Source organism: Mesoplodon bidens, assembly GCF_964165515.1.
Source record: "Mesoplodon bidens genome assembly, chromosome: 6".
NCBI classification, from domain to species: domain Eukaryota; kingdom Metazoa; phylum Chordata; class Mammalia; order Artiodactyla; family Ziphiidae; genus Mesoplodon; species Mesoplodon bidens.
Window position 1 is genome coordinate 13,700,451 of NC_138162.1, and position 17,770 is coordinate 13,718,220.

The following is a 17,770-nucleotide window of genomic DNA, read 5'->3' on the forward strand; positions in this document are numbered from 1 at the left end:
ACACATAACATAATATTTATCATTTTAGTTATTCACAAGTGTACAACTCAGTGGCATTCACATTCACAGTATATTCACTGTGTTGTGTAACCATCACCACCACTTGCACCCAAAACTTGCTCATCATCCACAACAAAAACCCTGTACCCATAGGCAATGTCTCTCACTCCTGGTCTGTTTCTTGATCATGGATCCTGTCTCCACTTGGCTCTCCCCTGGCCTCAGCCTTGTAGCTAGATCCTACCTGTTTGCAAATAGGCCTCCTTGATTTGACCTCCTGCCTGACCTTCTGAGGAATACATCCCAGGATTGCCCTAACTCTTGTAACATTGTTTTGTTGGACTCCTGATACTGGCTGCCTCTCTGGTCTTGTCCCTTTTTGAAAGTACCCTATTGATACCGGCTGCCAAAGTGAATGCTTCCTAAGCATCTAGAGATTAGGACATTGTCTGTCCCACCCTTGGGAACTGACCTACATTTAGGTCCTAACCCCTGACAATCTGTACATCCGCCGAAAGTAACTAGGCTGTTCTATCCTTCTGATAACCATCTCCTTCCAAACACTTCTAACTCCTCATCCTTCTCCAGATTTTAATCCCTTTACCCCTTCCCATTATCCTTGTCCTCAGTCCTTCAGTATCATCAGGAACTTCTCTAACCAGCTTTGTGGGCATGCAGCCTATGCAGTGGCACAGTGCCTGGCACTCTGAAGGGCCCCCCACTTAGTTCAGTGCTCTGTTGTTGCTGTCTTAAAATTATTAATAATTTTATATTTGAACTTGTATTTTGTAAGCAAAGTCTGACCGGACAATGGAGCATGCATGTGAATTAGAGGAGATGTGTGTGAATCATGTGCCCACCATCCCTTGCCGCCCCCTTCGCATAGAGCATTCACAACACTCAATGAACACAATATTCCAGTGGACCCACAATGCACAGAAGTTTAATGAGACTCAAAGTAAGTACAAAGTGAGTGTGTCATGTCTATGACTGAGCACGGGTCCTGACAGCCCCTAGAGGCCATATTTTCCATTGGAACCAGAACTTGTTTTGAATGCAGAAAGATGACAATGGCATTCAAAGAAAACAAATGACCGAGGAACCTCATCATATTGTTTCTTGCTCCTGTTGCTACCCTGTACTAGCCAACCACTTACACTAAATATGATGATATAGAAGGAAAGGGAAAGATAGGGTAACCCATAGTTCTTTTTCCTTTTTATCAGTAAGCAAAGGTAGAGAGTGTTATTAGAATACACACATATCAAGAAGTAAAATAAAAACAGTTGAGTTATCTTTGTGCAGCATTTCCACCATTCTGGTAAGAACGAAATATTAGATGTATGCATGAGCTATGAAATACGAATTATGTAATTCTGGTGATTCTACATATGAATTAAATGCTCTTATATTTGCACTTAAAACTCACATTGCACAATATAAAGATGAATGGCAAAATTCATGCCATTAATTTAAAATTTTAATTTTTCTTTACTTAGAATGATATTAAATAGCAAATTAAAAAACACCATGACAAGTTGAGTGAGAGACCCAGAAGAAAGGAAAAGACTTTATATTTTAATACCTTTAACAGCACTTTTTTCTTGCTTTATGAATAAGTAGTTCTACATTTTCATCTTGCACTGGGACCCTCAAATTTTATAGACGGCCCTGGCTGCTTCTTTCTGTGTGATTCTGGGCAGCACTTCCTTCCTTCCTTCCTTCCTTCCTTCCTCCCTCCCTCCCTCCCTTCCTTATTTCCTTCCTTCCTTCCATCCTTTTAATGCTTTCTGATCATCAGTTTGTCTGTAAAATGGAGATAAGCCAAATCATGCCAACCATTATCAAGTGGCCTCTGCTGATGGGCAATCATTTTATTCATTTCATATCTAACTTCCATGGAGAGATCCAGAAAGCATTCTGGAAGGGTCTATGGATAAATGGGGGAAAAGAAAATTATATAAAGTTGGGGGGCAGCCTAAGCCTTTGGCAGTTATTTGGGGGGGAAATCCATTGAACAGTTTTTTGGTATTTGCCTTTTTTTCTATTAATGGAGACTTTTGCATGTTTGCAGGCAGAAAGAAAGGAGTTGGTAAAGCAGGAGAGATAAGATGCTAGAAAGAATGATCATATGAACTCCTTATATGTTTATATGATTTTCAGTGCTCAGGGTATATCACATTTAAGCATTCCCATGAAGAATCCAAGGCAGGTGTTGCTATCTCCAGGAATTGAAGAAGCCTAGTTCTCAGAAGAGACATAAGATGGGAAGCGGGGTTTACCTTGGAAACGTGTTACGGGTTAGCACTGGCCATCAGCACCAATGATTCCAGCCTTCTTGGGATCCTATTAAGTTGCTACCAGCAGGTGGCGCTTCAAGCAGGCCTCTGAGCCCACTGTTCTTTCAGAACTTAAAAGTGCACTTGCAAATTAAAGTTTGTTTTTATTGAAGTATAGTTGATTTACAATATTGTGTTAGTTTCAGGTATACAGCATAGTGATTCAGTATTTTTGCAGATTATACTCCATTATAGGTTATTACAAGTTAAAGGATATAATTCCTTGTGTTATACAGTATATCCTTGTTGCTTATTTATTTTATATGTAGTCGTTTAGGCCCCACATGGAAAGGAACTGAGGCTTCCTGCTCAGAGCCATGTAAGCGAGCCACCACAGAGGTAAACCCTCCAGCCCCAGTCAAGCCTTTAGGTGACCGCAGCCTCAGCTAACACTGGATTGCAAACTCATGAGATAAACGAAGTCAAAATTACCCAGCTAAGCCATTCCTGAATTCTTGCCATTTCCCTAAAACTGTGAAGATAATTGTTTATTTTAAGCCCTTAGGTTTGGGGGTAATTGATTACATAGCAATAGTTAACTTGTACAGTAGAATAGCTGTTTTTCTAAAAATTCAGCTCTCATGAAAGCTCCTGCATTCACTGCCACCACTAATGGGCAATTGCCCATTAGGAATGGCTTAGCTGGTTAATTTTGGCTTGGGTTCGGGTTCTCTCAAGAGTTTGCAATCCAGTTGTTAGCTGGGGCTTTAGTCACCGAAAGGCGTGACTAGGGCTAGGGGATTTACCTCCACAGTGGCCCACTCACATGGCTCTGAGAAGGAGGCCTCAGTTCCTTTCCACATGGGCCTCTCCATAGGCTACTTGTGTGTCCTTACAGCATGGTGGCTGGCCTCCCCCAGAGCAGGAAATCCAAGAGAGAGCAAGGTAGGAAGGGCAATGCCTTGTATGACCTACCCTGTAAGGTCACACACCTCTGCATTTGTTGTATTCTATTGGTCAAATGGGCCAACACTGATACAGTGTGGGAGGGGACCACACGAGGCCATGAATATCAGGACACTGGGGGCCATCTTGGAGGCTGGCTACCACATCCAGCCATTGGATGAGTGGATGAGTATGGATGCGTTACAGGTATTAGAATTAAATAAGAGAGCTTATGCTGAACAATAAGTAAGATTGTCTGAAAAAGTGTGGGACGGTGAAACCGAAGAGGGGGGTTAATGGGAGAGTGGGCACCTTCTTTTATTTTGTCTCTTTTTGTTTCCTCTGAAGAAACATGCCTAACTGCATTCCATCACAAACACTTGATTTTCTCTTTGGGCCTTATTATTTTCCACTTCCTCCACATTCTCTCCTCAGAAATCCTCCCCTATTCCATTACTGAGTTAGGAACCTGCAGTGGCCTTTTAGGATGTGCTATTCCAACCCACTACTCTGGTGACTTCCAAGAATAGTTTGAGCAACAACTTTCTTCTTTATCTTTCTTCAGTTATCATTTGGAACTTAAACATAAAATCACCCGCCCTTGGATCTGAACTACTGTGTTTCCTATGACATGGCTTATCCAGTTTTTCTTGGCTCTTCCCTCCTCTAGCCCTTTTCAGGTAATCTCCTCAATCTGCCATCTGCCTGGTTGCCTCTCCAGTCAGTCTCAACCCTACACCCTTTGAGGAAGGGAGACGCAGATATAAGTCAGAGTAGTGCTTCACTTATGTCACACCTATTCCCAACTTGTACCTTTGAACCTTCACCTAGAATGTGCAGTGGTATCTAAATAAGAATCAAAATGTGTGGACCAGGCTATAAATTCTTAAAGAGTTTACAAAACAGAGAATCAATCACAGACAAAAGAGCTGGAGATGTGTCAAAGAGAAAGTAAGACTTCAGCAGGGCTTGGTATCTCTCCCTTCTTTTTCCTACTGATCCCAACACAATCAAATCCCCATCTCTGCAAGTTACTAGATGTGTTTCCTGAGGCAAATCACTATATTTCTCTGAACCTCAGTTTATTCATTGGTCACCTGAGGTCATAACAACTTTCAGAGTGGTTGTGAAGATTAGGGACAGTTTATGTAAGTTAATCATTGCAATACCTATGACATGGAGCTAATAATTGGTAGCTATTGTGTTGTCATTATTTGGATGAGCTCTTTAAAGGTTCAGAACATGTTCTTCATGTCTGAATCTCATATAGCATGTGGCAAAATGCCATGGAGTTTGTAGGTCTTGTTGAGATGGTGAATTAACATTTATGGCCTTTCTTCTTAATCACTATACTTATTCCTGGAAGTAAGAAAAATGCTTCAAGCAATATCTTTGTTACAGAGAGAGGAGGATCTTTTTGAGTGTAGACCTTTTATAGCTTATGAGATAAAAGTAGGAGGGTACACATAATCTGCTAATGGCAATCAATGCCATAAACAAGAGGAAAAAAAATTGAGTGCCTTCTAAAAAGGATTCCGGTCCATGGGAGCCTTTTTGTGCTCTTTCACTCACTAAGTTAGAATGTCAGACTCTCAGGAGGTAGCAATTAGCCTCTTAACAGGTCAGTCATCTAATCTCTGACCCTTAATTGACAGCAAACAAACAGACAAACCAGAAAGGAAGTAGGGCAAAATTCTGCTGGGCTCAATGATAAAGAGATTCTTTCATCCTGAGAGTCATGAGACTGTTAGTGTTGTGTTCTGCCTGGCTGCTGCCAGGAGGGTAGAACTATATTAAATACAGATTGGTATGATCCTGTGCACATATACATTTTTTTTTTTTTTTTGCAGTACGCGGACCTCTCACTGTTGTGACCTCTCCCATTGCAGAGCACAGGCTCCGGACGCGCAGGCCCAGCGGCCATGGCTCACCAGCCTAGCCACTCCACGGCATGTGGGATCTTCCCGGACCAGGGCACGAACCCGTGTCCCCTGCATCGGCAGGCGGACTCTCAACCATTGCGCCACCAGGGAAGCCCCATATACATGTATTTTTAAAGTAGAAGATCATGACTATGTCTTAAACCAGTAGTAAATAATAGCGACAATTTTCAGGTTCATGCTATGTGCCAAGAGCTTTATACATATGTCATTTCATCCGCCCATCAGCGCCATGAGGTATTATTGTTTTGATTTTATAGATGACAAAACTGATGCTCAAGTTTTGAGTTTTAAGTTGCCCCAAATCACATAGTTATTTATACAGAGACAGGATTTGAATTCAAGCCTGCCTCACCACAGACCATACTTTCTTTTCAATGAAATATTTCAAACTTTTAGGAAGCTACAGCGACTAACCTATCAAACACTCATATAACTACCACTAAACTTTACTGAATTATTTGTAAGATATTGCTATACTGGCTTCAGATGTTCCTTTAAAACAAAAGGTAATAGATACAGTGGAAGCATATACCTCTTTCCTATCCCAAATTTCTCCTTCCCTTTGCAGACATAACTACAATTCTGATGTAGTATTTACCTTTCACAATCATATGTTTACGTCATTACTACTGGTATAAATGTCTATAGATAATGACATTGCTGTGTATGTTTTTGGGGGTTTTTTTTTTTTTGGCTGCATTGGGTCTTTGTTGCTGCATGCGAGCTTTCTCTAGTTGTGGTGAGCCGGGGCTACTCTTTGCTGCGGTGCGCAGGCTTCTCATTGCGGTGGCTTTTCTTGTTGCGGGCTCTAGGTGCGAGGGCTTCAGTAGTTGCAGCGCGCGGGCTTAGTTGCTCCGTGGCATGTGGGATCTTCCCTGACAAGGCAGCGCGCGGGCTTAGTTGCTCCGTGGCATGTGGGATCTTCCCTGACAAGGGATCGAACCCATGTCCCCTGCGTTGGCAAGCAGATTCTTAACCACTGCTCCACCAGGGAAGTCCTGCTGTGTATGCTTTTAAACTTGTATAAATACAAATGTTATTATGTTTTTTTGTTGGTTTTACCAACCAATACTGCAAGTTGGTTTTACCAGCCAACATTGCATTCCATGGTATGAATATACAGTAACGTATTTATCATTTTTCTGCTGTTTTAGGTTGCTGCCAAATTTTTGCTATTACAGATAACACTACAAAGAGCATTCCTGTACTAGTGTCTTAGAGAGTTGTGTGAAAGTTTTCTGGGGTATATACCTAGAGTGTCTATTTTCCTATTACCCTCTAACCAGGTTTCCTGCAGTCTGTGGTGAATTCCTGATTTGATGTTGGGATATCAGGGCCTTGGATGTGGGATACAGGTATAAGATTGTAAGGAAAATGGGTCATTTAGAGGGTGTGATGTTGATAGCCCAAGTCACTTGAGAGAGGAATTTTAACACACAGCTAAAGCAGTGGATCTTAGACCCAAGGAGAAAAGAGGCTGGTTTCTCCTTTGGCCTAATCAACTGAAAACTAATTTCGAGCTGGACTTGGGGATGTTGGAAGAGGGAAATAAGGAATGGACCAAGTGAAACAGGGACACTTGGAAGAGGTTGTCTGGTGCTTTCAGTTAATGGTTTTTAAACTATGTGTCCAGGGACTCCAGGGTCCCTGCGGAGCCTCCTCAAGGCCACCTGGGGGTGATGCTGGCAGAGAGCGGGACCACCCACTCTGTTCACCTGGAGCATCTCTATTCTAACTAGTTTACACATTGGGCTTCCCTGTAAGACTTTGTTTCAGTAAACTTTTTGTAGCTAAATGTCTTTTTTAATTCATTTAAATATTTAGGAAGAGAAGTAACTAATGAGAGGCATTTACTTATAAGGTTCCACAGCTGGATGTAGTTTATACCCCAAGATTCCCTTTCTCACTGGTGTTATGGGCGAGCACTTAAGTAGATTCTGAGTGAGTTGCATTCTGCAGTGCCAGTAGCAGTAACCCATATATAACCCATGTTTCCAAAGACACACAGAATTGAAGGTATAAATAGGTTAAGAATAATAGTAATAGTATTGGGGTGACTGTTTGTTACCCTGCTAGGAGCACTTTCATGTCGTGGTGACTTCAGAGAATAATAAGTAATTCAGCTAATTGGCTGCAGTGAAGAAGAGAAGCATTTGAGGCTGGAGAATCAAACAGGACCCAGATCAGGAGGGGCCTTGTGAACTAAGTGAAGTCATGTAGGCTCAATCCTGAGGGTTGAATTGAGGTAGCATTAGTAGGAAAGTCGGATGACCACCGAAGTTGCTGCCAGAACTGGATTCTCCTCTTTTAGAGACGGAGTATCTGTATAAAAACCAGATGCCTCCAAAGGTCAACACTTTAAAATGTAAAGAAGAATCCATCTTTGAGCCATGTTTAGAAGGCAGATTAAAAAAGTTTAGTTAAAGACAATTGAGAATCTGTAAGTTGTTGAACTTCAGTTCTATTGAGAACCTTTGAGATACATCGTTTTTTAAATGTTTTCTATCAGAGAAACATGCCGATGGTTAGTGATTGATACCACCTATCAGTATTGACTCCATAATACAAGCAAGTAAGTGTCCTTCACTTCAGATATTATGTATGATCGTTTGAGTGTTCTCGCTTTCTCCTAAGTATCTTTTCCCGAAAATGATGGCAAAAGTACTTTGTTTGTTTTAACTTGACCCATCTTTCGTAACCCAGTTTAATTATTTTACAAATTTCCTTCTGAAACAACTAGGTCAGATTGTGACCTATTTGTCACAATAGTGGCAGATTTTTGCCATTTCAATAACATATGTAGAGGCACTGTTAGTGAAATTTGTATATCAAATTTTCCTTTGTGTGCCTTTTTTCCCAATAAACTCAATACGAAAGTGGTGGTAAAATAGAACCTTATTAATTCAGAAGGATTGCCAATGTGACCATTAAACATCTGAATTATAGTAAAATGTTTAGAGAAATCTGTTTTACTATTTTAAAATAGAGTACTTATTATATACTAGGCTAGAAATTAGTGCTAATAAAAGGAAGGTAGTAAATAAAAACTTTCTAGTAAGCATAAAGTATCATAAAAATCTTAAAGATAAAATTTTTATTTCATTCTAAATTAATTACTAGACTCATTTGTCATAGGAAGCTTTGTTTTTCTTGCACTCTTATATTAAAATAATTAAAAACCTCACTGAAAAGTAAGTTTATTTTTTAGAAAATAAAAATATTCTGTGCCTGAATGAATGCAAATTTTGAATTTGTGCTGTATGAATTAATAGATATTGCAGGATATCGATTCCCCACTTAAAACTAAAGTATTTGATTGGTCATTTATTCCCTAGAGAATGATGCAGCATCCTCAACATGATGTTTTTGTTGCCAGTCACAATCTTTTCTCTACCTAACATTCAGCTTCTTCTCTAGACTGGGACAGACCAAGGAATTATTCCATAGGCTTCCTTTGCAGATCTGTCTTCTCCTTCCACCATTTCCAGTGCCAATGACACTACTGTTCAGGTCTTCTCTAGAAAGACACCTCATAAGCCCTCTCTAAACCAGGCCCATTCTAAAATCACCTCAGTGTGAAACTGAATCCAGGTGGGTCTCCATCTGTATCAGAGTGCCTCCAGAGGCATGCTCACAGATGATAAAACATCAGAGCAATTGCCTGGTCAAGAGATGAAAGGCCAAAGACAATGCAACTTACTGATTTCTAATTTTGAGCCATTCATGGCAGTGCTAAACTCTTATGTTAGAATCCTTTTATTTGTATTAATCAAAATATATTATCTAGGTGTAGGACTCTATAAAAAAATCTCCTAGTTTTATACCTGGGCATTAAAGGTGTTTCAGTTCCAATTTTACTTTTCCTACTTCGAAGTCTCTCTTCTTGACATTAATAATTAACCAGTAAACCAATTTACCCAAGTTCTTCCATCTCGGTTTATTTAAAAGGAGAGTCACTTCAGGAGGGTTATATCCATGGTTTACTGTTACCTCCAGCATGGGCCTGTGGGGCATACTTTGTTGTTTAATCTTCGTGGGGAAGAGTTGGGGACAGGAACAAACGTAAGTAAAACAACCCATCTTTATTTTTCAATGCATCTTATTAATGTGATGAGTGAAAAAGTAAATTCAACAGACTGAGTTAATTTGCAGATAACTTTCTACTTCTGGGAACACTAAGTGAATAGTCTCACCTCTGAATAAGAAAGTCACTGTAGCATTTTGATTTGATGAGTGGCTAACGACATGACAGTTTTAGGGGATTGTTACTTATAAAAATTTACATAAGTGATTATTCAAATTCCTCTTCAGCACAAACTAAACTCAAGATAATAAACTTTCTTGGTGTTTCTGGCTTGTTTCTATCTGGTGCAGTTTTCTTTGTGTTTTCCGTGTACTGTACATAGTAAAGCAAGGGTTACTTGGGGTTCAATTCTAAGCCTGTGGTTTGAAAAATCTATTGTTATAATTACTTCCAAATTTATGAGCTAATGCTTCATAAATTTTAGTGTTATTATTGAAATAATATGTATTTTAAACTAAATCTTTAAAATATTGATAGCATATCTAGAAATAACATTTTAGTACTGATAAGTAACTGGAGAGTATCTAATCAAACCTACTCATTTCCTGTAAGGATAAATCCAGACAGAGTAAGTAACTTGCCAAAGGTCACACCACTAAGAGAAACAGAAGTAGGACTTGTATTAAGGACTCCTCTTTACCGCTTCAATGTTTTCCCATTTTGTTATAAATGTATACTTTAAATATGTAAAATATATTATAAATATAAATGTATACTTAGGATGTCATAAATTTATAGCACTCTCCCAACCCTAATCTGATTTGCTCACATGGCCACAATCACCCCATTTCCTGGATAGTTTTCGTTTATTCCTTCTTGAAAGACAGCCGACTGACGTTCAGAGAGATTGGATTAAATGACTTCAACTTAGTGGTAGAACTAGGACTAGAACCTGGGTCCCATGATACTTAATTTTTTCTACTACACTGTACTGGCCCTTAATAAACATCTTCTCGGGGCTTCCCTGGTGGTGCAGTGATTGAGAGTCCGCCTGCCGATGCAGGGGACACGGGTTCGTGCCCCGGTCTGGGAAGGTCCCACATGCCGCGGAGCGGCTGGGCCCGTGAGCCATGGCCGCTGAGCCTGCGCGTCCAGAGCCTATGCTCTGCAACAGGAGAGGCCACGACAGTGAGAGGCCTGCGTACCGGAAAAAAAAATAATAATAAATAAACATCTCTCTTTCTCTGAAAAAGTGAGAGTACGCCATTTACAACATGGGAATCGATACATTTAATTGATTGATTCAACAAAAATTTTTTGAGCACCTACTATGTGCTAGGCACTGAGGATATAGTAGATGATACAGAGCTTGCATTCAAGTGGGAGAAGAAAATGATGAACCAATGAATGAACCAATGAGTGAATGAGTAAATAAATAAGGTCCAGTAGTTATTGGTACCATGAAGGAAAAAAATAAAGGAGAGTAAGAAGATAAAGAAATGATGGGGCACTATTTAAAAGCGTAGACAGGGAAGGTTCTCTAAGGAGGTGACACTCAAACAGAGCTTGAAGGAAGTAACAGAGCAAACCATGCAAATATCTGGAGAAAGAACATTCCAGGTAGAGACCAAACTAGAATTTGTGCCTCTCTGCAAGCTCAGTGGCCATATTCTCTACAACTATTGAAAGAAAATAAGAAAAGTATGAAATACTTTATAGCTACTAATGTATCAGTAAGGACGAAAGTCTGTATGAATGAGTGGTTCCAGAGCTGTCTTTTAGGGACCTGAAACATGAATTATTTTATATTTCACCACCACCACCACATAGACAATCAAAAGTAAAACAATAGTAAACTGAAAAATATAAAACTTCTAACAATACCAAAATTAAAATAGCTTTTTTTTTCTAAATTTCTCTTGCAAAAATTCTTGATAAATTCAGTTTAGCCTAGCAATTGAAAGTGTTAATTCAGGAAATGGGCTGCTCGGGTTCAATTCCTAATTCTGTAATTTAATAGCTATGTGACCTTGGCGAAGTCAATTATCGGTTTCCTCCTCTGTAAAATCCGAGTAATAGTAAGACGTTTTTCATAGAGGGGTTGTCACAACACAGTGAGCCTATATATATATATATATATATATAATGTCTTAAAATAGTGCCTAACACTGTGTATGATTTCAGTAACTGTACCTTATTATCATGAAAGCTGAACATTCCTCATTTTCTGCTGTTCCTGGGTAAGCACATGGGGAATTGAGAAGATGGCTGGAAATCTGGAGATTCTTTTCCCCCTTTTACAATTTTTCTGTGAATGGTTCAAAATTAGTTGTCATGTAGGAGAATTGCCAGTTGCTTTAAACTATTCAATTGCTTCCAAATTAATTTCATTGTTATTAAAGACTTGATGATTTAAAAAGACTTTTTAAATGTCATAGTGTTGTCTGAGACTGCAATAATTCTGCCAGGTGTGCTGGCCAGTGCCCTCCAGGCCTGTTCGGCCAATTGAATTATTCAATCACCTTTTGGGTTGAAGCACACTTCTTCTTTTAATAGCATATGTAGCTTTCACTATTCCAATTAACTATTTTGTGATATATAATTAATAACCTAGTTTATATTTGTAACTTTTCTTTTAATAAAACAATGAAAATTCACCCATTTTAAGATTTCTATTTCAAAAACTTACATTGATTCATGTCCATTCTTTAAAAATCACATAAAAAATAAAACTGGAGGGACAGCTCACAGTTAGGAACATAGTTTGTAACCTTGACCTCAATTATACATGTAACAGAGAGTGAGGCCTGACTATAAAGACCTGCTTCATTGGGCTTCCCTGGTGGCGCGGTGGTTAAGAATCTGCCTGCCAATGCAGGGCACATGGGTTGGAGCCCTGTTCCGGGAAGATCCCACATGCCATGGAGCAACTAAGCCCGTGTGCCACAACTACTGAGCCTGCGCTCTAGAGCCCACAGGCCACAACTGCTGAAGCCTGCAGCCTAGAGCCCATGCTTTGCAACAAGAGAAGCCACCGCAATGAGAAGCCTGTGCACCGCAACGAAGAGTAGCCCCCGCTCGCTGCAACTAGAGAAAGCCCGTGCACAGCAACGAAGACCCAACGCAGCCAAAAAAAAAGATCTGCCTCATTCACTTACAAGCCATGTGACCTTGGTCAAATTATCCTCTTGTCACTTATCAATGATGTAAAGTCTACATCATTGGCCTGTTGTAAATATTAAAAGACTTGTATGTAAAGCCCTAATACAGCCTCTCAGTTAATGTTATAATCATTATTGTTGTATGATTGTTATCATTTGTTCTTCAGGGACCTCCATCATTACTTTCATTTCTAAATGCATTCCCTAGTTCACTGATAATTATTCTATCCTTTTCTTTATCCACTCACTAGGATAACACAATAATTCTAAGATTACTTCCTTTCAACTTATTCAGTGAACTTAATTAATCATAACATTTATTGACTACTGAGCATGATAGGTGCTTTCAGATAGGTATTATCATCTCATCCTTAGCACCCTGGTAAAGAAGGTGATATTTTCCCAGGTAAATTATTTAACTCTCAGAGAGGGTTAAAGACTTTACCATGATCACTCACCCAGCAGATGGCAGAGCTGGAATTCAATCTCTGGTACCTATGTTGCTTTTTGCTTCATTGGGCAAAAATATTGACCCTCTTTACCATTAAAAGTCTTCCTTTGCTGCAGTAGCTCAGGGAAGGTGCTATTACTACCTTTCTAAATGTTAACTAAATCTTCAGTCTATTTCTCAAGTCTTAATTCCAAGCTACTTCTTCTTGGAAACTGTGCTGAAATTATCATAGACCACAAATAAATGTTGATTTAGAAATATCATTTTAAGTTGAGAAAATGTGCCTATTTTATTTATTTTTATTTTATTTTATTTTTTATTTTTTGGCTGCATTGGGTCTTCGTTGCTGCGGGTGTACTTTCTCTAGTTGTGGTGAGCAGGGGCTACTCCCCGTTGCAGCGTGCGAGCTTCTCCTTGCGGTGGCCTCTCCTATTGCAGAGCACGGGCTCTAGGCACATGGGCTTCAGCAGTTGCAGCACGTGGGCTCAGCAGTTGTGGCTTGCAGGCTCTAGAGCGCAGGCTCAGTTGCTGTGGCGCACAAGCCTTGTTGCTCCGCGGCATGTGGGATCTTCCCGGACCAGGGCTCGAACCATGTCCCCTGCATCGGCAGGAGGATTCTTAAACACTGCGCCACCAGGGAAGGCCCCAAATGTGCCTATTTTAAATTGAATCTCTCAAGTGATATTTTTTAAAAATCAGAAGTATAACAAAAAATGTCATATAAATATACTGATCCTTTTCCTATTTCAACAGGTATGTCATTTCAGCACCAAAAGTATTCTGTGTTGGAGCATCTGAAAATATTGTAATTCAAGTTTATGGATACACTGAAGAATTTGATGCAACAATCTCTATCAAAAGTTATCCTGACAAAAAATTTACTTATTCTTCAGGCCATGTTATTTTATCCACAGTAAATAAATTCCAAAATTCTGCACTCTTAACAGTACGTATTTATCCTTCAGTTTCTTTATACATATAGAATATTCTCAGTAAAATGTGTACCAAGTTTGAGTATTGATAACATAGAGATTTGATCATTTATACCACTCTACCACTGCGTGATTATTAGATAATGTCAGTCACTAATGAGTCATAAGCACAAGAATATTATACTTACTTTTAGGTTTGTACATATTTAAGTAACATTGTACTAAAAATAGTTTTTATTATATTGCAAATAATAAAAAGTCAACACTGAGAGTCCTCCAAAACATTTTATCCTTTAAAAGGGATCTGTGTATTACTCAGGTTTGAGAAACACTGATCTAAATAAATTCTAACCAAATGTAGGAATTCTTTGATTAACATTCTTGATGGTAAATGCTCTAACCTCTTAACAAATACTTCCACTTTTTAGGTTTATTAACAAATAAAATTCATTTCCCAAAAGTAGACACTCTTATCTGATGCCATTAGCCACACACATGTGGCTGTTACCTTTAAATTTAAATCAATCAAATGTAACTAAAATAAAAAATTCATCACTCATACTAGCCACCTTTCAAGTGCTTAAATAGCCACAGGTAACTGGCGGCACCATACTGAACAGCCCTCCCTTATCACATAGAGCTCTGTTGAGCAGTTCTAACTCAGATAGCTAATTGGAAAAGTAAATTAGGGTGGGGAAATCATAAAACTGATGCATATCTTAAGCATTTAACTTTATCTTAACGTTACAAAGTATCTTTATTTGCTAATCATTAAATGTTGTGCCCAGGTCTTTTCCTGGGTCCACTGGTTGGAACAGAGGTTCTTATTTATAACGTGTCACAGCTTTAACGAGTCATTTGTTCTACAGTTTCTATTTCCTTAAAGTAGAGAAAGAACTTAGATACTTGCAAAGCAATCTGAGTGCAGAATCTTTATAGATTTTTAACCATTTTCCAAACTTTTACAGTACTCTCACATATCTAATTCAACATGGTTTGTTTTAGTGATTAACTTTTATCTCATGTTTTCAAAGCCGGAGTTTTCATAAAAACACTTTTCTTTCTTCTGTTACTTTCTGTGTATTAAATGTGCATAGCATGCAGTGTAAAGTGGATCATTACAATTACATAGACAAACTGGAAAGCACATTGCTCAACCCGTGGAAGCAGAAGGATGTAGATAGAATACAAGTGTCCTGAACATCAGTCAGGATGTTGAACTGAGGGGATGGAGAACATGAGCTAATCCAATGAGCTGATGAAGTGAAAGTTTAAGAGAGCTCCTATAGTAGTAGTTTTTACTAAATGCATGTAAAATTTGGGAAGCACAGAACCAAAAAGGTGTTTAATTGCTTAAAGCTGAATGTCGATTATGACATTTGATATTGAAGGGCTTTGGGCAAAATTTATTTACTACTTTGGCTCCTATACTACTTTTTAAATAACATGTTTTATATCCTTAAGATTATTATACTCTTTTCCATCAACATTGTCTTTTACAGATACAACCCAAACAATTGTCTGGAGGACAAGACCCAGTTTCACATGTGTATTTGGATGTTGTATCAAAGCATTTTTCAAAATCAAAAAAAATGCCAATAACCTATGACAATGGATTCCTCTTCATTCATACAGACAAACCTATTTACACTCCACACCAGTCAGGTAGATTATAAGATGCTTTTGTCTCTGGGTGGGGGGGGGGGAGTGGGATTGGGATTGACACTATACTGTAGAGGTTTTGGGGTTTTTTTTTCCAAGCTTGAGCAGCTGGGTAAATGATGATGGCATTTATTTAAACTGAACTTTGGATGTGGGGAAGAGTTTTTATTTATTTATTTTTAATTTGTATTTTATATTGGAGTATAGTTGATTTACAATGTTGTGTTAGTTTCAAGTGTACAGCAAAATGATTCAGTTATACCTATACATATAACTATTCTTTTTCAAATTCTTTTCCCATTGAGGTTATTACAGAATATTGAGCAGAGGGCCCTGTGCTATACAGTAGGTCCTTGTTGGTTATCTATTTTAAATATAGTAGTGTAAACACTCCCAAACTCCTTCTATGAGGCCACCATCACCCTGATACCAAAACCAGACAAAGATACCACAAAAAAAGTAAATTACTGGCCAATATCACTGTAGAGCTTTTTAAAACTTGAATCTAAGTAGAGATAGGTTTCCAACTTGCTCAAAAGAGTCTCAATTCCCAGTGATTTTTACACTTATAAATATCATTTTAATTTTAAATTCATACAGAAATTGTTAAACAATTAAATGGAATTTAATTTTAAATTTAAACTTGATTTTAAATATAAATCTTAAATTCATATGGAAATGAAAAAAAATTAACAATTATATTATCTACCTCATCAGTTATTCCCATGTAGAAAAAAAGCTATTTAAGAATTGTGGGGCTTCCCTGGTGGCGCAGTGGTTGAGAGGCCACCTGCCGATGCAGGGGACACGGGTTCGTGCCCCGGTCCGGGAAGATCCCACATGCCACAGAGCAGCTGGGCCCGTGAGCCATGGCTGCTGAGCCTGCGCATCCGGAGCCTGTGCTCTGCAACGGGAGGGGCCACGACGGTGAGAGGCCCGCGTACCGCAAAAAAAAAAAAAGAATTGTGAAATGTAGTGTTAGGTCTTATTATTAAACAAGTTTAAGATGTAACTGCAAATACAATTTTGGCAATGAGAAGATAAAGCAGTGATCATAAAAAAAGGTCTATTACTTTGGAGCTAATCCTCAAATTCAGAAAACAAATCAAACCCTAAGAATCAGATGTTTCAGCAAAAAATAAACTAAATCACAGAAATATATGGATATTAATTTTCTAAGGGGATCTGCCTAAAGAAAGTTCCTATTAGAACATTGTTTTGTATTCTTGGTTTATCTGTTAGAGGGGGAAAGGGCAGGATAGCCAGTCAAAACTCTGGGATTGACGACTGACTGGATTTATTCCCAAGGAAGCAATAATAAACACAGAAAAGTGTGAATGCTGACCACATATGTTCATGTGTCTGCAAAACGTTCGATTCCTCCATCACTTCCTGTTACCAGAATTAACTTTTAAGCACATCAGAGATGGAATTATGAGAGAACTGTATGTGGAAGGGGGAGGTTATGGAGTTTCAATAATGACAGCCAAACTGTCGAGTTCAAATCCCAGCTTGGGCTCTTATTAGTTCTGTGACCCTGTGTGAGTTAATATTTGTGAGCCCCATTTTCCTCATCTGTATAATGGAAATAAAAATAGAACTTACCTCATAGAGTTGTTGTGAGAGTTAAGTGAATTCATATGTGTCAATACTCCAAACACTGCCTACCACAGAGTAAGCACTAGGAAAGTACTTCCCATTACCATTTAATCTGTGGAATAGCATAAAGCCTTATTTACGCAGAAGAAAAAGAATTACTGAGAAGTAAATCTTTTAAAATTGATTACATCTTGTTGTTTATAGCTCTAATGTCCCAATGCACACATTTAATCTGAAGATCGTTGAGGGATTTTTCTTATAAGCATCTTTAGGATAGAGACTTAAATCTTCAAGGCTTTATAGGACAAAGGCCTTCAGAGTATTGACCAAATCCTTCAATTTCACACAGCCTGTGTCCTGCCTTCCCCTCCAACCTTATCACCCACCATGTTCCCCTTCATCGGTGGACACCAGCCAAGCTGACCTCTTTTCAGTTTCTTTCTCACACCATTTTCCCATCCACAGTAAAGCTTGTGTACCTCTTCCTAGTATATTCATGCCCCTTACTTGCCTTCTGAACTCCTACTCAACCCTTACATGCCATCCCATAAAGGGCAGCCTTCTCTGCTTCAAAGCTCCCTCTTCCACACTGAGAAAGCCAGGGAGTGTCTTTTATAGCACTTCCTATCCCTGGAATTTTACATTTACTTGTGTCATCTTGTGTTTGCCTCTCTCCTCCACTCCATTAGAGGAATTCCATGTCTGATTTGTCACCACCATATCTCTGTGCCTAGCATAGTGTCTGCACATAGAAGGCATTCAATATACATTTTA

General features: G+C 38.8%; 1 protein-coding gene across 2 annotated transcripts in view; it reads left to right on the forward strand.

Annotated features, from left to right (window-relative positions):
• The first annotated feature begins 9,125 nt into the window (after positions 1–9,125).
• C5 (complement C5) overlaps positions 9,126–17,770 on the forward strand; it is a 77,822-nt gene continuing 69,177 nt past the window's right edge. For both annotated transcript variants that reach the window (XM_081238391.1, XM_081238392.1), the window contains exons 1-3: positions 9,126–9,229; positions 13,557–13,749; positions 15,238–15,400. In XM_081238391.1, coding sequence (XP_081094517.1) covers positions 9,165–9,229; positions 13,557–13,749; positions 15,238–15,400 — 421 coding nt within the window. In that variant the 5' untranslated portion in view covers positions 9,126–9,164. The remainder of the gene's footprint in view (positions 9,230–13,556; positions 13,750–15,237; positions 15,401–17,770) is intronic.